General features: G+C 42.5%; 1 protein-coding gene across 9 annotated transcripts in view; it reads right to left on the reverse strand.

Moving 5' to 3' along the window:
- Positions 1-498: 498 nt before the first annotated feature.
- PCGF3 (polycomb group ring finger 3) overlaps positions 499-24,465 on the reverse strand; it is a 48,126-nt gene continuing 24,159 nt past the window's right edge. The window contains exons 2-12 of one of the 9 annotated variants that reach the window (XM_081894810.1): positions 21,631-21,673; positions 19,883-19,920; positions 15,740-15,907; positions 15,048-15,165; positions 11,676-11,772; positions 10,683-10,738; positions 9,188-9,298; positions 7,347-7,435; positions 5,309-5,446; positions 1,524-1,604; positions 499-1,296 (exon numbers count right to left, since the gene is read on the reverse strand). In XM_081894810.1, coding sequence (XP_081750936.1) covers positions 1,249-1,296; positions 1,524-1,604; positions 5,309-5,446; positions 7,347-7,435; positions 9,188-9,298; positions 10,683-10,738; positions 11,676-11,772; positions 15,048-15,156 — 729 coding nt within the window. In that variant the 5' untranslated portion in view covers positions 15,157-15,165; positions 15,740-15,907; positions 19,883-19,920; positions 21,631-21,673 and the 3' untranslated portion in view covers positions 499-1,248. The other 8 variants (XM_081894814.1, XM_081894812.1, XM_081894813.1 and 5 more) reach the window with 8 other exon arrangements.

The raw sequence follows: 24,465 nt of genomic DNA on the forward strand, positions 1-24,465 counted from the left end.
CTGGGTGCAGCCCAGACTGGACCATTTAAATGGCCCCCGATGAAAGGGCCTCACGTGCCCTTGACCAATGAAGGCTAGCATGCAGTTTATCACACCCCCACTTTGTGCGTGGTGCAAACTTGCAGAGGTCACATCCGAACGCAAACTTTAAAAATAAAAAATCTCAAGTTGCTTAAAGTGGAGCAGCATGTATCCTTTTTTAAGCTGTTCAATCCTCTATTGAGAGAGACAGTACTTACATAGTTTAGAGGGGCTAATGCATTCCTAGGGGGCTGGATTAAAAAATAAATAAAGATTTATAATTAAGGCCAGGAAGTACCACATTGCCATCTAAATCTGACCCCCATAAAGTTAATTCAGCAGAGAGCCAGGTGAACAGAACTGATTTACTAGGGAAACCAGAAACCAGAAAGAATGTACTAACGCATGTCGCCAAAGTGTGCTGTAGCATTAGTATTAGAGTGTTGTTCAAAAGGAACAAGACTGGAGTTCAAGTAGTTAAGGCTGCCAATGGCTTATTTCATTTACTGAAAGGCAAATCCCTCAGTCCAATATCAGCCCCAGCTCTGCAAGATCTATGTTCTAAATGCTCAGCACTTTTCATGTGACTGATAAAACCACGAATGGAAACAACTGAAAGTCTCCCAATAACCTCATCCAATGCATCAGCAAAGGAACCAAGGAGAACAGTCTAGAACAGTGAAACATAGGAAATTCACTGCCAGCCATTAGGTCTTTGTCAATGTTAAATAATCTAGGAAGGGCTTACTAACAGACAAGATGGCCGTGAGGTATAAAGAGACAGAAAATCTTGCAAAAAAAATGTGCCACATTTAAGTTACGTTGTGAAGCAACACAAAAGTGGCTTGGGGCAACAAATTCGAAATTCATCTCCTTCACAACACTTTAAACCTATTTTGCGTCTTTGCAAGATGATGACCAAGAACTGAGCTACACACAGGGAACTGTGAAGTGTTTTCAATGTCTGTAAACTTCGTGCTGGTAGTGTCCTCTCGAGTTGCAATATCCTTTTTTTTTTTTTGTAGAAAAAAGTATAAATATTTTTCTGTCCAGAAAGTCAGGTTAATGCATCCCTCAGAGAAAGATTCAGGGTGGTTGAACAGGAGAGCACTACTGTTCTCGGGAATGAATTCTGCTGGTCTGTGTCACGGGTCAATTGCGTGATGCACTAAGAAGGTGCCCGATGATAGTCTCTGCAAAAAACCGTCCAGAAGGACAAAATAGTTCTTACAGCAAGTCCATTTTGGGTCTGTAATGTAGCAGTAGAGGTGCTTTCTGAAAGATAAAATAATACACCTGCTTTTAGTAAATAGCTAATGCAATCAAAGTTTAGTGTAGAATGTAAGCAATTTATGTATCAAAATGGAAATTAATTTAAACCAATCATGGTCAACTTCTTTTGCATGTGTGTGTAGGGAGGTGGGTTTCCTCCCCAGTAAGTTTGTTTGGAGGCTTTAATCTCAAAAGTTAAATGCATCAAGTTAACAACAAATATAACATACCTTAAATCTCCATCTCGTAACAACTACAAATTTGAGAGTGTGGTCTTTGCCCAGAATTTCTTCATTGCATAATATATCCAGCTAATAAAAACAGAAGTATTTCATTTATTTGTCAAACACAAATTGGCACAAATCCTGACACAATTTTAAACAGTTAAATTAAAGATAATGCTGGTTTAAATGTAAACTGTAATCCCTTTATGGGCAAAATAGATGATGCTTCAAAGAATCCCTATAAAGATCTTCAGAAGACAATTTGGAAGTCTTTTCCAATACAGTAAACTCATTGGCCACAGGACAAATTACATAACAAGGATATGTCTCTATCTGTCTCTATCACTGAGCTTGCCAGGCAGTGCAGGGATAATATTTGGGCACCCACTGGGGTTGCGTGACTCAGGGCATGAACTGCATTCTATGGTCTCTGTTGGTGTGCAGAACAATAAAGGGATAGGTCACAATCTGTGTTGTGCTCTACAAGAGACCAGAAGGTCTGCCCTTGTGGAAAATAAACAAAAGCCAGAGTGTGTGGAAGTTATCAAAATGAGCATGTGCAAAGTTCTGAGCGTGCCTGCTTGAAGCAACTGTGAAAGGAAGGGATGAGGGAGGCCTGAATGAAAAAGCAGATAAAAAGAGTGTCATTTTAGCTCCCAGACAGGATTCACTAGGAACAAAAAAGAAGTTTGCAGAGGTCACCAGTAAATACCCAATTGTCCAGGGGCAAACTAGACCATTACTAAGCATTTAACCCTATGTATGAAGCAGTTGATAAGAAACAGCAATAAAAAAGGGAGGGGGAGGGAAATGGCAAATTGTGCCTCATTAGATATTTGATGGCCAATTTTGATTGTCTGGCTGCCTTCATCAGAATCAGAGCGTCTCATACATATCATGAATATTAAGGTGTAAGCTATTATATGGTCCCAAAACATCCAGCTTTAGATGTCTCAACATAGGTCTGGTTATACCTTCTACTTTATCCTTCTGTCTGTCACTTTTGTCTGGCATTTATTAGACCTGCAAGACCAGACACACAGGGTGTGCACACAATTTATATAGAGACCAACTCAGAAGTAGCCACGCAGCCACGGGGAAAATCTTGTTCAATAGGTTTATCCAATGTGAAGCAGGAAATCCATTCCCACATCCTAGGAGCTGATTGGACAAGCTCAGCCACGCACTTTCTCCTTGTCGGGTTACCTGCACCTCTCGCATCTGATCTTGACTCTGCCCTTAGAGCAGATGGCTCTCAAGGGATGTCCAGAGCACTGCCTAGTCCTGTTCTGTTGGATGAGTTTTGGTTGGTAAGGCTCAAGGATGTGGACAAGATGCTTGGACTGGTCTGGGTGACCGCTTGCGCTCTGGACCCTTGCCCCTTGTGGCTGATAAAAACCAGCAGAGAAGGGGAAGCTGGCTGGACCAGGGAAGTGATTAATGCCTCCTTGTGAGAGAAGGTGTTCCCTGCCTGCTTGAAGGAGGCAGTGGTAAGACCACTCCTTAAGAAGCCCTCCCTGGATTCAAAAATCTATGCAATTACCGGCTAGTTGCCAATCTCCCCTTCCTGGGCAAGGTTCTTGAGCGGGTGGTTGCGGACCAGATCCAGGCACTTTTGGAGGAAACTGATTTTCTAGATCCATTTCAATTGGGGTTTAGGCCCGATTTTGTCACAGAAACTGCATTGGTTGCCCTGGATGATGGCTTCTGTCAGGAGAGAGACAGGGGAAATGTGTCCCTGTTAATTCTCCCCAACCTCTCAGCAGCTTTCGATACCATCGAGCATGGTATCCTTCTGGAGCGACTGTCCGAGTTGGTGGTGGGTGGTAGCACTGCTTTGCAGTGGTTCTGGTTCCCTCGCTGCGAGAAGTGAGATTACAGGGCCTTCTCGGTAGTGGCGCCTGCCCTGTGGAACGCCCTCCCAGCAGATGTCAAGACAATAAACAACTATTTTACTTTTAAAAGACAACTGAAGGCGGCCCTGTTTAGGGAGGTTTTAATGTCTGATGCTGTATTGTTTTTAATATTCAGTTGGAAGCCGCCCAGAGTGGCTGGGGAAACCCAGCCAGATGGGCAGGGTATAAATAATAAATTATTATTATATTATAATTATTCTGGTCCTACTTGGATGGTCATTGCTAGAGGGGGATGCTTGGAGAGTGCTCTTTGGCCCTGTAGACCCTTCAATGTGGGGTTCATAGAGTTCAATTTTATCCCCTATGCTGTTTAACAGGAAGCCACCGAGTGGAGTTATCCAGAGTTTTAGAGTCCACTGTCGACAATATGCTGACGACACATGGCTTTGTTCTTCCTTTGCATCTGCAGGTCGGGCAGTGAATGTGCTGGACTCTCATCTTGCCTTGGCAATGAACTGGATGAGAGCCAACAAACACTGTTAGTGGTCGTTTCCCTAGGCCAGATGGATGGGAGGTGGCCTGCTCCTGATGGGCTTACACTCCCTCTGAAGGACAGGTATGTAGTTGTCATTTGAGGCTCAGGTGGCCTCGGTGGTGCGGAGTGCCTTCCATTAGCTTCAGTTGGTGACCCAACTGCCCCCCTACCTGAGCAGAGATAGTCTAACTTCTGTGGTCTATGCTCTGGTAACATCTAGGTTAGATTAGTGCGACACAGTAGGGCTGCCTCTGAAGAAAGTTCAGAAACTTCAGCTGGTGCAGAATTTGGTGGCCTGGTTGCTCAGTGAAGCAAGACGGTTTGAGCATATTACACCGACTGCACTGGTTGCCAATTAGTTTCCAGCCCCAATGCAAAGTGCAGGTTTTGATCCATGAAGCCTTAAACTGCTCAGGACTACAATAGCTCGAGGACACCTCTCCCCATATGAACCAACTCAGACCCTGCCATCACCATGAGGCCGTTCTTTGAATGCCCCCTCCACAAGAGATCTGGAGGGCAGCAACACAAGAATGGGCCTTTTCTGTGGTGACTCCCCGTTTGTGGAATGTTTCCCCAGAGAGGCTCAATGTGTTTGTGGGAGGAGGGTTATTGGTTTGTTTTTGTTCTTATTTTATTACGTAATTTGTCTTCTCACGTTGCATTTTTATGTTGCGAGCCAACTTGTGATCTTCGGATGAAGGATGGTAAACAAATTTAATAAATAATAATTATAACAAGCTAAATTCTAGAGGGTCAGGTATCAAATTGTGGCATTCAGCTTGCATAACAGACTTCCACGCATGCAAACCTTACTTCCTTTACCTCTCCCCACATCCCACAGCACTCTGTGTGCCCCTAAAATCTGCTCCACAAGTTTGGGGGACCTGATGAAGCAGATTTTTTTGTTTTTAAAGCACATTTCTAAACTGCACAGTATGAATGAAAGCCTGAGGTTATCTCAGCTGTTTTTGCTAAAAAAAAAATCTTGAAAAAGTAGAGAAGGCCTGGGACTTCAATAGTCAGGACAGGATGTCACTTAGTACAAGCCTCTACCCCAAACCTCTTAACAGCCAAGTCTCCCTATAGATGCTAAAATGAATGGTTCAAATGGAAATAGCAGGTGAAGGAAGAATAGAGAAATATGACTAATATTGAAAAGCTTCAGAACCAATTCTAAGAGAAAATCTCATTTGTTATACTGTAACTAAAGGGACTATTTCAAGATACCAACACTTTCTATTCATCAAGCTATTTCTGTCTCAGAAAGAAAAAAACAACCCTATCATTTGTAAAGCGATGTTCTATTTTTTCAAAAAAAAAGAGTTGCAAGATCATTTTAAGAACACAATGCAATCGTATGTTTGTTCTTTGTAAGGATAATTTTTTATAAAGTTTACCTCATTAAAAGAAGAAAGATTAAGCTTTTTGGCAATGAACTTCTTTAGATGTAAGACTGTAGCTTGTGCAGAGCAGCGAATCCATTTTCTCTTCAATCCGCGCAATTTGCTGCTGTTGCATTCTAAGCAGATGCTTACCTTTGGGGGGGGTAAACAAGCAGGCAATACAAGTTAATAGGGGTTCCCTTCTAAGTCCCCCTTGTTTCAGTGGCAAAAAGGTTGAGAAACTGAACTAAGCAAGGATTCATTTTACATAAAATGAAGGTACAAATAAATCAGCTGTAGAGCACATTCTTGGAACGCAGGAGAGGTCCCAGTTTCCACCTCTGACATCTCTTGCTTTAGAAGAGTCAGGGAGCAGGTGACGACAGAGAGCTCAGTCTGAGAGCATGGAGAACCACAGCAAGGTGGAGTAGTCAATACTGGGATAGATGGAGAAACAGTCCAACCTCCCTATGTTCCTAGGGAGCTGCTACATCATGGGTACCAACTGACAGGTACCTATGGAAGCATGCAACTTCCACATATCAAAGAGTCATGCAAGAGATCTATACCTTCCAAGACCAGAACTGCTGTTCACCACCAAACTGAGACAGGTATGTGTTTTTATTGGTGGAGGCTCCGCATACTGGAGGCAGCATGACATGGTGGTGATGTTCAGGTGGTTCGGTGAAGACCGTGCTGGCCTCCTACCTAGGTAAAGCACTGCATCTTTAGTTTTCCTCTACAGAAACCAAGAAGTTTCTTACACTGGGATGTGCAAACTCCAGGACCAGCTCCTCTACATTTACCCACTCCCCTACGGTGTGCTGCTAAATCCCTGTCCGTTTGGATCTATAGCTCTTCCCAGGATTTATAGCTGTCTTGTACATCTAAACAAAAACAAACACGAAATGGCCCTTCCAGTTCTACCCCTATGATCCATGGATTCGAGGGATTTGGCTTTCAGCAAAACCCTGAGCATATGAGGCTGCCTTATGATACCAGACCACTGCTCTATCTAGTCAACTGTTGTCTGTTCTGAGCAGCAGAGGTTATCCAAGGTCTCAGGAGGCTATCCTTCCTGCGCCTGCTGCCCAAGGATCTATTTCAGCAGGGGATGCAGGGGATTAAACTCAAGACTTCCTGCGTGCAAAATGTGCTCTACTGCTGAGGCATGGCCTCTCCCAATTTCAAACATCAGAGATACACAAAACAGTCACATCGTTGCCTTCTTCAAAATGAACTCAAATAGCAAAATTATGAAATGCTTAAATGAAAAGACTCATTGTTTTTCCTTGCAGTAGGGAATGCTGAATTTCATTAACAAGAAATGAAAGTTAGGGATGAAATAACAGTGTATCTAAGTGGCTGCATTTTCACAGCTGCTGAAGCCAGGTGACAGACCAGCTGGCAGGAATAAACAACACATGTAGAAACAGTCCTAAAAGGCAGTGATTTGAAAAGCCAACTTCTCCAGAGCAGAAACAGAAGCAAAGTGTACAGAGAAGCTTGCATCAATTATTCAACTGGTATATGGAGTTTTTGGAGCCACAACCAACCACACTAGGATGACAGGAAACAAAACCTGGCTACAGGTGATTGCAGCGAAGGGTTCAACACTTTCAAAGAATCATAATACCCACCAAGCATAGCCTGCTTTCGTTTTAGAAACTGAGTACTCACTTGATGAGAAACATTTGAAACTCTGGGCAGTCTCCACTTAAGTGCTCCACTAACAAAAGGATCAATGTGTCTGCAATGGAACTTCGCCTCCTCTCCCCACATGTCTTCCCAAATTTGCTCTGGAAGATTGGGGGGGAACCCGGAATACATGCAGGGGACACACTGAGCAGATGGAAAGGTAGGGGAAATTCTACTGTGCAGCATCTTGTTGGACACCACTCTCTCTTAACAATGAACACACCCATCGTAGCATCTCTAGCTACTCACACAAATGCCTTCTTTGAAAAGGTACAACGTTATCTCCTAGCTGGTTCTATCCCGAAACCAAAAGCTTAAACATCTACTTAATTGAAAGGACGTATTTAAACAGTACCTGCTCATCACTTCTATGATAATCATTATCTTCTTCCTGTTTCTCTTCCGACGTTTCTTTGTTTGTACTCTCATCTGCTTTTGTTTCCCCTTATGAAAAAAGCAGAGAGCATCTGTGACAAAGTTGAAGACTCTAAAGATATCAAATTCACATATGAAATAAATGCAAGAAGTCCTCAGCCCTTTCAGATGCAGCTCTATCAGCTACAATAAATTCATTCATATTAAGAGCAATTCAAGCTACTCATGGAAGACACTATGTGTCTAGTATGTCATGTAGTGCATCATGACAAACTCAGGCATTTGAAAGTGTGTTTTTTTTAAAAAAAAACAACACTCAAGATTCTGATAGGTTATAATATCTTTAGATAATTACACCAACAACCTGATTGTGCTCTTGCTGCTTTTAATGAAGACAGTTTACCAGCAAAGCCACCAAAACTCAGACTTTTCATCCCAACATAACATTTACACATTCTTCTCATTGCAACACCTCGGATATTTCAAAAGATCAGGCTTCAGGCTAAACTGCACACAATTTCCATTTCCTGTTTCTGACTGAAACATCTGGAGATTTAAAATTAGAGTATACCAGAAAGAGAGAACAGGAAGCCAGAAAACAAATCTGGCCACAATTTGTCCCTGATCATAACCACTATCAGCTAATTTGTCCCCAGCAGAGATGTAGGCAAAGGGTTCTTTATTATGATCCTCTCAGAGGCAGAGGCTGTGTAAGAGCTCTCTCCTTACAATCAAGCCCTTCCTGAAGCTAAATCGTTTGGGGTGGCATATTTACCTGCAAAGCCATGAAGGTCCTTGCAACACTGGCGTTCTGTTTTGACAAGCTGTACTGGAGCAGCACAATCAATCCCAAAAACAAGGTTACATGGAACAGCCAATTTTACATTAGATTTATTTTAGAGCTTCCCAACTCTGCCCAACTGCCAGGAACCACACACACACCTGGCCCCTAATGCCTTGAACTTGTGTCGCATAAGAACATCCCACAAGGTGAACAGATAGAAGAACTCCACTATGCCCACATCAGATTTTTCTGCAGTCCTTTGCTCAGATGCACCAAGAGCGTGTGGCATCCACTGGCACTAGGGCACTAATGGACACCCCCACACTACTGTCAAGACTAATATTAGGATACCACTTGTGTCTTTGAACCAGTAACACATTCCTTGCTCTGGATCCTAGGCATTTTTCCCCCCTTTAAATAAATTTCTGCATTCTTGGCTGATGCATCTGAAGTAGGTTCTTAACTACAGTGGCTCATGTCACAATTATGCCACTTAAGGACTGTAAAGTTCATTCTGCAACAGCAGAAAAACGTGTGCCACTCAAATTCGCTTTGATGAAAGCAGCTCACAGTGAAGTGTATCACAGTGAAGTTGTTTTCTTGCCTCTAAAGACTTAAAAATTGGCTATTGATCCGGCATCCTTAGTCAAAGCTGTAGTCATCTTTATAAACCACTAGGCATTCTGAATGCCTACACCACAGCACCCATATATGTGCAGATGATGGGTCCACTTCTTACATTACACGAACAGGTGGACCATACAATAGCCAGTGGGGAAGATCATAGGTACCATCAATTGTGGAAAATGGCTTGAATGTAAAATTTGTTGCAAATATATAGATCAGGAGGCTGTAGCCTTCCAGCTGCTTACTTGTGGGAAAATATATATTTGTCCCACATTTCACAAGCAACAGCATACATATTCTTTAGGAAACAGAATATATTGGTAATAAACATACTATGAATCAATAAAGAATGTTCAAACAATTTCCTTTCGCAAGCACAGGTGTAGCAAATACATGCAATGTCTATTTACCATTACGGTGGGAATCTAAATGTTGCTTGGCTGAGCACGTCTCCCCTTTGATGTCACCTGGTACTTCCATGCCCAATTTGTGGTAGAAATCCCTCTGCTTTCTCATTTCCGCTGTTTAACATTTTAAAACAGTGTCTTTAGCTAAGATCAGTGGACTTCATCAACTTAAGCAAACAATTTACTCCTCTCACGCTTTCAGCAAAATGTAGCAAGAGCACCCTCTAATGTCCGACAGCTTTTCTGTGACTCATTACGCATCATCTTAATAAGATGAGAAATTTCTTAAACGACTGAATGCTACTTTTGGATTTCACTTTCTACTTTAAAATGGCCCAGCACTTGTTTCATGCACTTGTTAGTGACTCTAGGCAAGATTTAGGATTGAGGCAGGGACTCATGTTTTACAAACTGTGAAATCAAGTCTTTCCCACTCCCATGCCTGCTTCATTTATGAAATAATTTTCAGTCAGAAGTAATGATGGTATTACTGTACACACATCGTATGTATAAAGTATCCATATTAGTGAAACAGGCAACAGCAAAATCTAGGACTGCAAATTGCAGCATACCCACAAGGAATTTTATGTTAGTATGCATTGCAGGAAATGTAAACAACTATGTGGATATTGACATTTACTGGTAATTTAGGAAGCCCGCTGGGAAATGTTAGAAATGCCTGAATCATGAGACTTGTTTCTGAAATTTACTCATGTGCTTCTTAGGTATGTGTCCTTTATCAGTTATATGATAGAAATGTGGATGACATTTAGACATTTAGGCACCAGGCGTTTGACTGATTAAAAAAATCTATGGTCTTCCAGATGTGTTTGTGGGAGGGGGACTATTGGTTTGCTTTCGTTTTTGGTTATATATTTTGTGTTACATATTTTCAGGTGAAGGGTGGTGAGATACACACACACACACACACACACACACAATAAATTTCCCAAAGGCATTTAGTTATCCTGTCATTTCTCTCTGGGCCCATTCAAATATCAGTAAATACCAGTAAACATCCCCACTTGCTAAAATTTCTCACATTCACATGTGCAAATATGAGGCACCCACAGTGCAATGAATTTTCCTGCCTGCAGTATCTTGAGGGCCAAACTACATATTACATTGGTGCCTCATGTCTGGAGCTCCCAACATAACTTTCTGTAAAATCAACCAAGAGATTAGTTTTCTCTTCTACAGGCTAACAGCAGCTCTGCAGAAGTGATCTGACTTGGGGCCACAGTACCAGGGGGACCTCCCCTCTCTTGAAACCACCAAAACCATCCCAGTAACTTTTACAAGCATGGAGCTCCACTGTAACATGCCAATTGGCCCTTAGTTGCCAAAGCAGCCCCATAAAAACAACCTAGAACTACATCATGCCATCCATTATTATATGTTACTTTATTTTTAAAAATCGAACCATTACATCCAAACACCACATTGAAAAGTTTTAATCATATGTAAATGTTTACCGAAGAGTATATTGTTCACTTACCTTCCTGAAGACCTGGAACAAGTTTGTAAACAATATCTTGCATTGTTCTGTCATGACTAGCCAAAAAGAGAGAGAAAATAACAAGAAGTAAATTTCACTATGAAATTTCACTATGAAGCACTTCCATGCTGAATTTGTATCACTTAACACTGGATGGTGGGATGAGCATTGAAATTTCCCTTGGGATGAGCGCTGAAACATCAACTCATCCCTCACGTAAAAGTAAATTTAATGAAGGAAGGCTGGATGGCTCCCCATAATTTTCATTGTGCTATGCAATCAAGTGATGTGCAGTCAAATTATGTACATGCATTTCTAAACCAGCCCACTGATGGGAAAGGCATACCTAGCAGATCTCTGTACATATTACCGTATTTTTCGCCCTATAGGACACACTTTCTCCCCTCCAAAAATGAAGGGGAAATCTGGGTGCGTCCTATGGGGCTTTCGCACCGATCCCTCTCACTCTCCAGGCTTCAGGAAGACATCCACAGCCTAGGGAACTCCCGCAGGGCTGTCTAGGCTGCGAATAGCAGCCTGCTTCCCAGAGCGCCGGGCGCGCTGAAAACAGAGCGCCCGGTGCTTCGGGAACACATCCGCAGCCTAGGCAGCCCTGCGAGAGTTCCCGCAGGGCTGTCTAGGCTGCGGATAGCAGCCTGCCGCCCGGCGCGAGGGGCGCCCTGAAGCAGAGCACCCCTCGCACCGGGCAGACATCCGCAGCGTGGGGAACCCTACAGGAGTTCCCCGCAGGGCTCCCCACGCTGCGGATAGCAGACATCGGCCAGCCCCACAAGCTCGGGGGACAGCAGGGAGGCGCAGTGCCGCCATCCCGCTGTTCCTCGACCTGGTTCGGTTTCCCTGACCTGGTTTTGGGGGGGAAATACTGTAAAGGGGGGGAAAATTTCTTTATTTCCCCCCAAAAAAACTAGGTGCGTCCTATGGGACGGAGCGTCCTATGGGACGAAAAATACGGTACCTTAAAATGTTACTTACCCAATATATTGTAGTGGATGGCTCTGGTGTATAACTATCCTGCATGTGGGACAGGTGTTATTTTCTTCCAAATACTTTACCAAGCAACTCCTGCAGACTGTTTATAGAAAGATTTGGTTACTACCATCTTAAGAGCAAACATGGATGTTGCATATTTAACACTGTTCCCTTAATCCAGGGGTGGAGAACCTGCCCTCCACCCAGCCAGAGGGCCACATTCCCTTCGGGGCAACCTGCTGGGGGCCACATAGAGGATGTGGGTGGGCCAAGGCAAAAGTGAACAGAGCCATAAATGTGAACATCACCTTTGCCTAGTTTCTTCACACTCACACATTCCTCTCTATCCTCCATCCATCCAAGCAAGTAAGCAGCATTCTTGGGGTTCACTGGACACTTTCCAGCCAGTCAAAAAAACACTCAAGGGGGGTGCAAAGCTGGGCCAGGGGCACGGATCTCCAAGGTATGTGACCTAGAGAGATTTATGAGGGCCAGAGAGCCCTGGAAGGCTCCAAGCATTTGGCGTCCAAGCCTGAGGTTTTCCATCTCTGACTAGAACATTTCATTCTTTACAAAACTGCTTTCTCAATACCAAAAAAGTTAAATGTAATCTAAATGCATTATATATTTTAGCATCTATTTGTATTCACTTTCCAGCTTTAACTAAATAATGCCGAATAAGGATGTATTGTCTAACATACAAATGTTAAGGCATAAATTCAGGCACTTCCATTCATCTTCAGAGGGTAAAATTCAGAAAGTAAAATATAGATAAGAAAGATCAGAAGAGCAGCAATATAAAACTGGGAGGGGTTTTGTTTGCTTGCTTGCTTTTCTGGCATATGAAGTTATGAAAAGTTGTTTCCTGCTTAAGAACAACATGGTCTTTAGAGTCAAACTGAGGTCTGAATACATAGGATGTTCCTTATAAACATATATTTATTACATATCTGACAGTGTGCCATCATTGATTTAGCGTTGTCCAAAGTTGAAATTGAGGTTATTTCAGTGACGTTAACAGCAGAGTTGTAGGTACAGCAAAAGGATACCTAGAACACCATCCGCTTGAATATAGCCAACCATCCTACAATGGCTTTGAAACCTTGGCAATACTGGTGCCTGGCTTCTGCAGTTAAACAGTGCCATCTACATCTCACAAAAAATGATGCACATTTTAGCAGAAACAAGCTCAAGGTAGTGCTTAATAACAGCCAGGATGAGGCACTGTGAGCCTTTAGAGGGAGCCTGGTTTGCAAGGAGGGAGGGCAGAGAGATATATGCAAAGCAATGAGGACCTATTGACATAACAAAGATTCACACCCACACGATTACCCAGCTATCCTATTGCATTAAAAGTCAACAGAAAGCATATGACTAAAACCATGGAAGAGGGACAGCAAGGTGAAAGTCCAGATAGACCAAGATGATGGTTCAGTTTTATTATTTATTAAAATATTTATTGCTCTCTTGCAAAGAGTAGAAGTTCCTTTGGAGGGAAAGGAAATGGGGAAAGAAGAGGAGCTTCTGAGTAGAATAGGGGAGAAAGTTCAGTGTTTTGGAAGAACTGTATAAATGGCAAATTCTATGAAGTTTAAATGCACTTATAAGCCATCACCTATCAAAGGGGGGGTCTGTCTTTCAAATGTCATAAGGACCTTAGCACTGAAATGGAATAAGCCACAAGCACCCAAAGGGGGAATGATTGTGACCTAGAATAGAATCATAGAATCATAGAGTTGGAAGAGACCACAAGGGCCATCGAGTCCAAACCCCCTGCAAAGCAGGAAACACCATCAGAGCACTCCTGACATATGGTTGTCAAGCCTCTGCTTAAAGACCTCCAAAGAAGGAGACTCCACCACACTCCTTGGCAGCAAATTCCACTGTCAAACAGCTCTTACTGTCAGGAAGGTCTTCCTAATGTTTAGGTGGAATCTTCTTTCTTGTAGTTTGGATCCATTGCTCCGTGTCCGCTTCTCTAGAGCAGCAGAAAACAACCTTTCTCCCTCCTCTATGTGACATCCTTTTATATATTTGAACATGGCTATCATATCACCCCTTAACCTCCTCTTCTCCAGGCTAAACATGCCCAGCTCCCTTAGCTGTTCCTCATAAGGCATCGTTTCCAGGCCTTTGACCATTTTGGTTGCCCTCCTCTGGACACATTCCAGTTTGTCAGTGTCCTTCTGCCAGTGGTGCCCAGAACTGGACACAGTACTCCAGGTGAGGTCTGACCAGAGCAGAATACAGTGGCACTATTACTTCCCTTGATCTAGATGCTATACTCCTATTGATGCAGCCCAGAATTTCATTGGCTTTTTTAGCTGCCGCGTCACACTGTTGGCTCCTGTCAAGTTTGTGGTCAACCAAGACTCCTAGATCCTTTTCACATGTACTGCTCTCAAGCCAGGTGTCACCCATCTTGTATTTGTGCCTCTCATTTTTTTTTTTTGCCCAAGTGCAATACTTTACATTTCTCCCTGTTAAAATTCATCTTGTTTGTTTTGGCCCAGTTCTCTAATCTGTCAAGGTTGTTTTGAAGTGTGATCCTGTCCTCTTGCTCATGTAGCCACCTGCCCCTACATGAGCAAGAGCTACAAACCTATCTTGTCTCCCTCTTGTCCAGAGTTATGCCTTCTACAGTTTCACACAACAGTTCCTGAAAGTCTTCAGTTTAGGTTTAAATTAGGAGTATTAATCTAAGGCTTACAAATCGGCACAGCAATCAACTCATAATTTAGTATGTATCACATGAACTAAATCTCCATGTTTCATTTTCTTTCAAATACCACTTGCAAAATATTAACAACCCACCCCCAATCCTTCCTTTTAGATCTTCACTGCTGGTTTGTATGAGGGAAAGAAGAACCTGATTTATTAGCAGCAATAAACCTTGGATTATGTGCCGCTTCAAACATCACCACCATCATTAATTCTCCAATATACCTTATCTTTCAAAACAATCCCACTTTTTAGCATTCCTAAAAGCCTACCATTGCCCTCACCTTCAAAGTAAAGCAGAACATTACTTGGCATCATTCATTTACACTCTCCCCTACCACTAAAAGAAGGACCATAGCATATGCTTTGTATTCACATGAGAGTTAGCCTCAGGCCATGTCCTTCCCAGCAGAAAGTAACATCTTATCCAGCCAGAATATGGATTTTATCTGTAATCAGAATCTGTCTTCACCCACGATTTGATCCTGGATGGGGGCGTGGGTGGAAAGAAGCTTGGTATTTGACATTTGACTCTGAAACATTACAAAGCTAGAAGAAGCAGACAGAGAGGATGTATCGAACAATGAAAAATACCCAACCCACTAATCTTACATCTGATGAAACATCACTATTAATACTCATATTAATACTCACAGGTATGCAAACATTCCGTTACAGTGGTAGCATCAATAAGATAACCATTGCAAAGGCGGCAGGTTATATGGGCATTGATGTCCCAAAGCTTAATCTTCCTCGTCAGCATCTTTGGTGTCTGCAAGAGAAACAGGGCCATCAGGTTTTCCAAGTGTGGATGTAAGTGGCCTTTGCAAATTTAAATATTTGACGTTCATGATAAGCCTGCAATACAGAGAGTGATTAGGTTTTTCAATGTAGCTTTCTTCCTAACAACATTTTACTTGAAAGGAAGGGTCCTGGTTTAAGAAAATGAGAATGAATATCCACTGAACTATCCAATCCAATTACTAAAGGCAAGTTCAACATTTGGTATTCTAGACCTAATGCTGCAATATTTATTCACAACTAAGTTTGTGACATTCTACACAATCAGGTTTAACTGGGGCCTAGTTCTCAGAAGCAGCAGGTAAGGTTAGTGGACTGCACCACTTCAGATTGCAGTTGGGGGCAGTGATGGATTGTAGGATCCCAAATTAGAATTAATTACTAGCATAAATTTCAAAAACTTCCAAAAATCCCCACGTTACTCGGTAGAGTCTCACATGATTCTATCACACAAACACAAACCTGTATTTAACCCTGGAGAGTCACTGGCAGTCACAGTAGACAATTCTGAGTTAGGTGGGTCATGATGTTGTAATGGAGCTTACCTCTGAGTAGGAATGTATACGATTGAACTGTAAAAGTTCATCTGTTGTTGAAATGACCTTAGACTGATATAACCTGCAGCTGACTTCAGGTCAGTTAAAAAGCAGCATGATAGGAATCCAGTATCTAGGAATTTGGAGTCGCTGGGTCTGCAAGGAATTGTTGAAAGTCTGCCTCAGGGGACAGATGTTACATATTTTATTATCTGTGAATCAAAAGTCTGTGTAACTTTGGGGGTGGAGACTAATGTGTATGTTGGTAGCATAAGACAATAAGGAATGGTTAGTCATCTTCCTTCTTTCAACTGAGGCCTTTGAACAGAAGTTAAACAAGTCTCCATGTAATCTGTGTGTAATGCATGCATGTGCGCTTTCATCAAGAATAAATCCCTGAACCCTAAATTTGGAAGGGCAGGGGTAGGGGGGACCCTGACAAAACAAACTGTTAAAATATCTCAAGAACGTTATGAAAACACCCAAATTTGATGAGCAAGTTTGGCTCATAAAAAATATGCAAACTCAAAGTTCCCAGAAAGCAGCTGAAGTATGACATACTAAAACTTATAAGTAGGATAAAAACACCTGCTCACATTTCCTCACTGGGAAAATCTGCACTGGAAAAAGAGTATAGCATTAAATAATTAAAAACAGGAGGGGGGGAGCTAGTTTTACCATCTGTTGCAATGGTACCCTACGCGGCAGGTGTCACCAAATTAACATGCTTTTCAGTAAGAACTGCTGAGACACTTTGGCTCAGAAAACATTTTAATTAATTTTTATTTTGGAACACATTTCATAATTTCATTGCAGTAAGGGTAATTCAGTGTGCTTGCATCTTCATATTACTTTAAGATGATTCTGCACTGACCATTTTCTTTGGCTTTCCTGATCAATGTACATGTCATTCAATAAAACTAGCTAGCAGGAGCCAAACTCAAGATTCTTAGGGGAGGGGGGGATTCTGTTTTTTTATGATTAACTATTCTCTCCCCTTAAGAGGCCTTCTACAAATTATTGTGTAGATTGTTAGAAATGAATCATTCATGTGTTTTTATGTTCGATGAAGGTACTGCATATCCATCAAAGCCAAACTTTCCAAGAAAAATCAGCATAGGCAATTCTCCATATGACAGGTCCTTAACGCTGAGGGAGGGGGGTTGTATGCCGCAAAGTATGACTGATTCAACCGTCTCCTGTGTCTTTCACCAACCCACTTTGCTATGTGTTAATACTGTGTCTTCCCTGAACTGTATTGCTTCCTCCCCACCCATCCCCATAGCCAGAGTAGCAAGAAACAGTCTCTTCCGTACAAGGCATCTGCACATATAGGTAAACTATTTGTTGGTGAAGAAGAAGAAGAAGAGGAGGAGGAGGAGAATGGATTTGATATCCCGCTTTATCACTACCCTAAGGAGTCTCAAAGCGGCTGACATTCTCCTTTCCCTTCCTCCCCCACAACAAACACTCTGTGAGGTGAGTGGGGCTGAGAGACTTCAGAGAAGTGTGACTAGCCCAAGGTCACCCAGCAGCTGCATGTGGAGGAGCGGGGAATCAAACCCAGTTCACCAGATTATGAGTCAACTGCTCTTAACCACTACACCACACTTGCTCTCCATTCCATACACTGATACTACTGGTCAAACACTTCTGCCTTGCTGGTCACAGCCTGGACACATGGATCAGGACAAGCTGTTTGAGCACACACACAGTTCCACTGCAAACTCCCATGAAACAAGGAGGATGGCTCTCCCCCATGGCGGCACTCAGTCTTCTCTTACAAACAGCAACTGCACTTGAGGAAATGCAGGTACTATAGTCTGGCAGCAGATGCCTCTCGCTCTCCATGGACCACTGCCCATAGCTACCAAGCTTTCATGGGGCGGGCTTTCCTCATGGCCTACAAGGAATGGGATATCCATTCCACGTAGGCCCCAAGGAAGAGCACCCCATGACCAGCAATCAGGATGCCCCTGCCTGTTCCCGGCCTACTTCTTCCAGCCACTCTTTGTTCGCAGTATCAACATGAAGTTGTGAGCCATGAGGGGCACCACAGCAGTTACCTTGCTACAGAGCAACTGTCCGAGGTACAGCAGCCCTCCTGGGGTAACTGGTTATGCCACAGACCTTTCTTTTCAGGCTCTCTCTTCCACCCCAGGTGCTATTCACTACGATTTGGCTGCAATCCTAACCCCCTTTCCTCAGGGAAAGCCCCACTGAATTCAATCGGACTGACATCTGGTCAAGATTGTGCACTCATGCTCTTTTACTGCCAGGAAGCAGTAAATCTCTTTCCCTGGTATGATCTGCTTTCAGACCCCCTCCATGAGATTGCCACTTGTTCCGCCAGGCTTCATCTGCAACCTATGTGCTTCTGGCACATGTGACTGGGTCTCAACGCTGAGGGAAACCAATGTGTCACGACGCATCTGTTTCCTGTCTGCTGCCAATAGGGAACTAATGAGTAGTGTCTCTGGTGTTGCTCATCTTCTCCCTATTCCCCCTGGTGAGGTTCAAACTCCACTTTCCCTACCTTGTGCCCTATACAGTGAGCGGTTGCAGTTTCCTTTGTCCTTTATCCTGGTACTTGGCTTTCCCTGCTTGGCAAAAGACACTTCTACTCCTTCAGTGAGTCTTGAGCTCTTGTCTCAAAGAGGGCTCTATGCTCTCTTCTCTCTGCAGGCCTCCTTCCAAGGAAGCTCTCAGGGCTCTGTGTTATATGGCCCCTCCTTCCTTCTCTTTACATGCTGCAATCAAAAACGTACTTGCAAGGAGTATGTGCTGCCAGGGCAAACTGTACTTCCGAGTGCAAGGATGCCAACAGCTTTTGATTGCTGGTGTCTTCCTGCTCACATGGTGGAAGATGCTGCCTTTACCAAAGGTATCATGGACTTTGTAGACACTCGAACTCAGGAAAAAGGGGAGAAACGTGCTAAGAGGAAGGCACGTTTGGCAAACCCTCACCATCATCAGCTCTCATCCGGAAACCTATGTCCCCACTGCGGAAGGACGTGTGGATCCAGAACTGGCCTCCACAGTCACTTACGTACTCACTGTTAAGACTGTGTTCATGAAAGACAATCTTACTCGGCTACACGTGATCACCAAAGAAAGAAGAAGAAGGTTTCATTATGTCTGATATGCTGAATCTGGGGTGAGTTGAGAGAATGTGTAATGGGGCACATCTGTGTCAGCGTAAGTAGCCCCCCATCACAGTATCCAGCTCAAACATCCATTTCAGCAACTTATCATTTCCACAACATTGCCAAACTGGCCAGCCATGACAGCTTGTGGTAGGAGTGCTAGTTTTGCTCCTTTCTGCACTTTTTAGAGCAGTGTGTTTCTCCCTTCTACTCCAGGCTGGACGAGTGTAAAATATGGTAAATGTTGCAATAGTATAATAGCTGTTTATCTCTCCACTTGATGTATTTGAGTGTATTTGCCCATGGAGGATACTTTCTAAAACACATAGTGGCCACATCTGTACATCACACTGTGCCAAACCATGATGACAACATGACAATAGCCAAAGTTCAGTCCTTTCACAGCTCTGAAAGTTGTACACTATCTCCTCCTTAACAACAATTCTGGGTTCAGACAACACAATAAGCAAAACTTTGGCTTATCTCCTGTCTTGTGCTGACCTAAAAAAGCCTGGGAAGGAGCAAGGTGGGTGTGGGACTCAAAACATTCATGGTAAGCCATACTCTGGCACCATATAAAGCAGTGCCCCAGAGATCTGAGATATCAGATGCCGAGAAGTAATGCTACACAAACCCATCTAATCCTCAAAATAAACAGCATAATCTTAGCTAATAAATGCAAACAGAAAATTCATGTGCTTCAGAGGAAGTGGGCACCAACTGTGGTTAGAAGAATGAACAGCAGCTGCAACAACCAGGACTGCAATCTTCTGCAGTTCCATGCCTGGGGAATCCTACACAGAATATGACAATTGTCAAAGGATTTGCATGACAGAAGATCCACGAGAGCACATCCAGTGTACATACTTTTGCAGTTTAACAACAGTTGCAGGGGTACATTGGGAAACTTTATTGGAATTGCAGTGGGGTGGGTATGTTAAACCCTTTACTCTGTACTGTTGTTTAAGTGAAAATCATCTTCTGAAGTTATTAATAATATGGATACCTGTATGCTTTGTTTTCTCTTGCAGGACAAATAGTAGCCTAATAGGAAAATGTTACAGAGAGAATAGGGTTAACACATTGTCTCAAATGGATGCCTACACTTCTAATTGTATTTAAATTGTTATTTTTAAAAAAATAAATAAACAAACAGTGGGAGAGCTAATACTTACTCTCCCCTGGTCATATCTAGTTTGGCCCCAAGATAACCTCAGGCTTTTCTGCTTCTGAAAATAGTAATTTCCTAGCTCCCATGGCATAGTGCTTTGTGTTGGTATCCATCTGTCTCGAGAGACAATGGAATACACCTCTGGAGGTCAAGTCAAGCTATTGCACTAGCAGCACTGAAGTGACCACCCCGGGGTGTAAGCCTGGGCAGTGTGTATGGAGGTCCTGGGCTGCCCAGAAGACAAGACACCACCACCCCAGCCTCACTGATGGGGTTTCAAAGGAAAGCAGAGCAATATGTCTGGCACCAAGTTGCCAGGAGGTGTACAAGTCACTATCCAACTGTCTTAGGGTCTCCACTCTGGATTTGTGTTGGGTTTATTCCGAGTTCCTTAGCAGTGCTATTTTTCAAAAAAAAAGACATGCCAAAACTCACCATGAAAACCTCCCTCATTCTCTTAGAATGGCAATAGCACCCACTTGAAAGGTGCTGAAACTGACTTCTGGCAAGTTCCGGCTGAGAAAAAGCCCTGCTCCTTAGCCTTTTCTTCTCCTGAAGATATTCCACAAAGCAGCAGAGATTTAGCATCAGATTTTTCCTTCTCCTACGTGGGCTACCTTTCCAGGTGGATGAGCCCCATCTGCCCCTCACTTCACAGCATGTACAGAAACCATCTTCTTGACTGCTGAACCCAATACTTGTCTGCTCAATGTGCAGGAGTCTGTCTTCGCATGCAAGAGAAGTCCCTAACTCATCAATGGTTGAGTCCCATCGGCTACCCTGACCTGGTTTAGCCAGCTAGCCAAAGCCGTTCCCAGGGTGTGGTCGCTGTTGCATGCTGACAGCTTCTAGGATTCACAGGTGAGAGATGAGTGCAGGGTGGTGGACAAACTACCCCAGAAGTAGCAGGGTTAGCTTAGAGTTTGGGTGACTCTCAGTAGCCTTGTAAGAATAACTTAACCACTCAAAGACTCTTCTGTGACATTCCAAAACTTTGAACACATTAAACATTTCTTGTGGCAGGAATCAGAGCATGAAGGAGTTCTTGCCACTGACAGGAATTCCCTAGTTCCAGTTAGGAGGGGAAGTTCAAATATTTTATAGTGATGCAATTCAAATAGATTTGGGGATCTCCCAAATCTTCTTTCCCCCACATAATCTTTATGTGAAAGAGTGTCGAGATATTTCAGTTGAATAAAAAAGTATTCCTACATTTAAAAAACCCTCAAGATTAAAACAGTTACCATCCTCCCTGAGCTTCTACACAACTGTCACGCCATAAAAACTAAAGGCTAACATTAAAAGCAACTTATACTGGACCCATAACAAATCTGATGTTGAGACTAAAACAGGTTCTATCTGGTGGGACAGCAGCAATTTTATTGTTTACAGTAAAACAAAGCGTTTGGCAAATTTTAATTATGACTAGAACTTCAAAAGCACCAATTTCAAGTTGGGTGTGCTTGTTGTTTTCAATCCCTGTTTCCCCTTTCATCTATTTAAAGTGAGAAACGAGAAGTCCAATTCCATCAGTAAAGTGCTCTTTCCCCAAATAATTCTGGAAGGACATGTGGTCAACATACCTCTTAAAACTGCATTTCTTTTCAGAGTCTGCCATCCAGAGACCTGAAAAGAGAGAAGAAAACAATCTGTTAGGTAACACTACGATTGCCAGAACAAATACCAGAGATTTAAGGAATATAGGTAAATATTTCAATGCATATATGGGATGGGGCTGACATTAAATGATGGGTGCCTGTCACAGTGCAGAGAAGAAAAATTAGACATATGAGGCTAATAAGAGATACATGAACTGAAACAAAGTGTAGATGTAATTTTTCCCTGCCACCACAGGGTGACAGAAATGAGAAGTATTTCTGATCCTTTTCCGGTGAACTTATTTCTGTCAGCATAAAATAGTCAAGCTATCAAAAGGCCAACTGCTTTCCTGCTTAAAATAGGTCACTATTAAACTCCCTAGATCCACAAGATCTAGTAGAGCAGGTACAAGAGTGTAACCTTTCGCAGAGTTAAACCCACTAGTCTGACACTGTTTTACTTTTGCTGTTTCTGCTGCCCTGGGCTCCTTTGACAGGAGTGGCAGAATAATTATGATATTTTTATCATAATTATAATAACTGGATGGCAGCACCAGCCAGCTCTGCTCACTTCTTGTTTCTTAATCCCCAGTTTTTCTGGGACAAAACTGGACACAGGCTTCAAAACTTGATTCCTAATACATGTATTACCTGTCTTGCGACCCACATGCAATCTGCTATTGAGTCTTTCTTCATCTACTATTCTGTGCCAAATTTCATGACAAGGTCCAAATCTATTCCATTTCTACAGATGTACATGGATGCCTTTTTTCATTATTTTCCTGCCGGAGGATAAAAAGCATTTTCTTGCTATAAGAACAAAAAAGAGATGGCCACTTGGGAATTCATTTTTAAAAGGAACAAGTTCAAGAAATCCAAAAGGCACTAATTCCAGCTCACCACCATCCAGTTCACAGTTCAGCTGAATCACTGTTTCCCAACCTATGGGTCATGACCCATAAGTGGGTCGGGATCTGAATAAACACATGTCTCTGAACATCCGGATGGCTCAGGTCTTACACTGTAACACTTGGGAACTGCTGTCTGCTGGCAGATCCAGTGACAGTTCACCACAAGGCGCTCCTTTGGCAGCTGTGCATCACAGATGAGCTGTAATAATCACTCAGAGAAGCTCCCTGTACAAGTGAACCATCACTGAACCTGCTGCCAAGGTTAGTTAAGTCAATGGTAATTTGAAGTCTGCTTAGAAACTGAGAAGGTAGAGTAGGTGCAAAACCCATTTGCAACTGATGTCATGAAGTCCTCATTGTGCTAAAATAACAGCTCCTTCAATTGTCACGTGATAGGACCCTCTAAGATAACTTTTGTAAATGAGGTGCTCTGAATTTTGCTTTCATGTTGCCACAGAATATCTAGAGATTGCTGATGAAGCAATATCTGTGCTGCTGATACAGATTTTTCAGGAATGGCTACTATGAAGCCAAAATACAAAAACAGGTTATGTATCCATAATGATATAAGAACCATGTCTGACAACCATTAAAGCCTACATTGAACTACTCTTTGGCAAAATGCTAGTTTAGCAATCCCACTGTTATTTGCTGAAATGGACTTCACTTAGAATAAAAATATTTACAATATTAATATGTTGTTAGATATAACATGGCTTGTGTAATTGTATGTTTTAAAAACAAATTTCTACAGCTTATGGAGGCATATCCTGCAATCAGATGGTTGGTGTTCTTACATTCCCATAAACAAAACTATGGGTAACTTTTTAAGTACTATAAACAATTCAACAAATTCCACATTAACAAGGATATTAAGTAAATTGTTGCTTGGATGCCTCAAGGTAATAAAATACACAAACATGCAATTAAAATGCACAAAACCAATGCCTGCCAATGACCTGAGGTCCATAAAAAACCTGATAAATTGATGGGTCACCATACCAAGTAAAAAGGTTGGGAAACACTGATGCACATGATTGCAAACAAAAATTCAGCATTCACAAGTTGTTGTGCTGAAGAATAAAACATACTTAAGAAGACTAAGAAAACATCAAAGCACAGACAATGGGATGTGCATTGTTTAATTTCCACACACACCCCTCAACAATTACGATCTTTAAGCATAAAGGCTCAAAGGGTCTAAAGAGTATAAAACACATGTAAGAGAATGAACCTGAACTAGAAATTCTTCAATGTTATACCCCAAATGAACCTAGTCCATATGCAGTGCACCTGACAATTATGGGCACTACTTTCAGGTGTAGTTCAGAGATTTTTTGAATTTAATTAGCATTTCTTGCAAATTGCTTTGAAATGTTGTTGCAATTACTCTCCATCCCACCCCTTGGGCACCATCGTGCAAAGGAGCAAGCAGAAAAGAACTCATTTGGAACAGTTCCTCCTGCATGTAGAAACTGAAATTCCTGAAGGCCTCCACATGCTGGGGGCTGAATGTCTGCAGTGGGACACCTGCTCTACTTGACTAGATGTTCTATGCAAGCTAGAGTCCTCAGCTGTAAATTGCCTCCAACACATGGACACTAGAAATGACCACGGAAACATAAAGTGGGGGAAAGGGCTAATGGGCTCACCCCAACTCTCCCTCTTGCACAGTGGTAACTGCACTGAGGGGATAATGACTGAATAAGACTTAAGAATATGATTTTTCTGAAACAATGAATAACCGACACCTATGGTACAGTGAACCACTGCTGTTACACATATAGCTGAAAAGTAAACAAATACAAAAGTAATCAAAAGTACAACCAAATACTAATTGGTAACCCTTCCAAAAATCCTTCAGCTTCCAGAGATGAATTACCACTCCTAAATGAGTAAAATCAGTTTA

The sequence above is a fragment of the Podarcis melisellensis genome (assembly GCF_964234715.1).
Source record: "Podarcis melisellensis genome assembly, chromosome: 17".
Taxonomy (NCBI): domain Eukaryota; kingdom Metazoa; phylum Chordata; class Lepidosauria; order Squamata; family Lacertidae; genus Podarcis; species Podarcis melisellensis.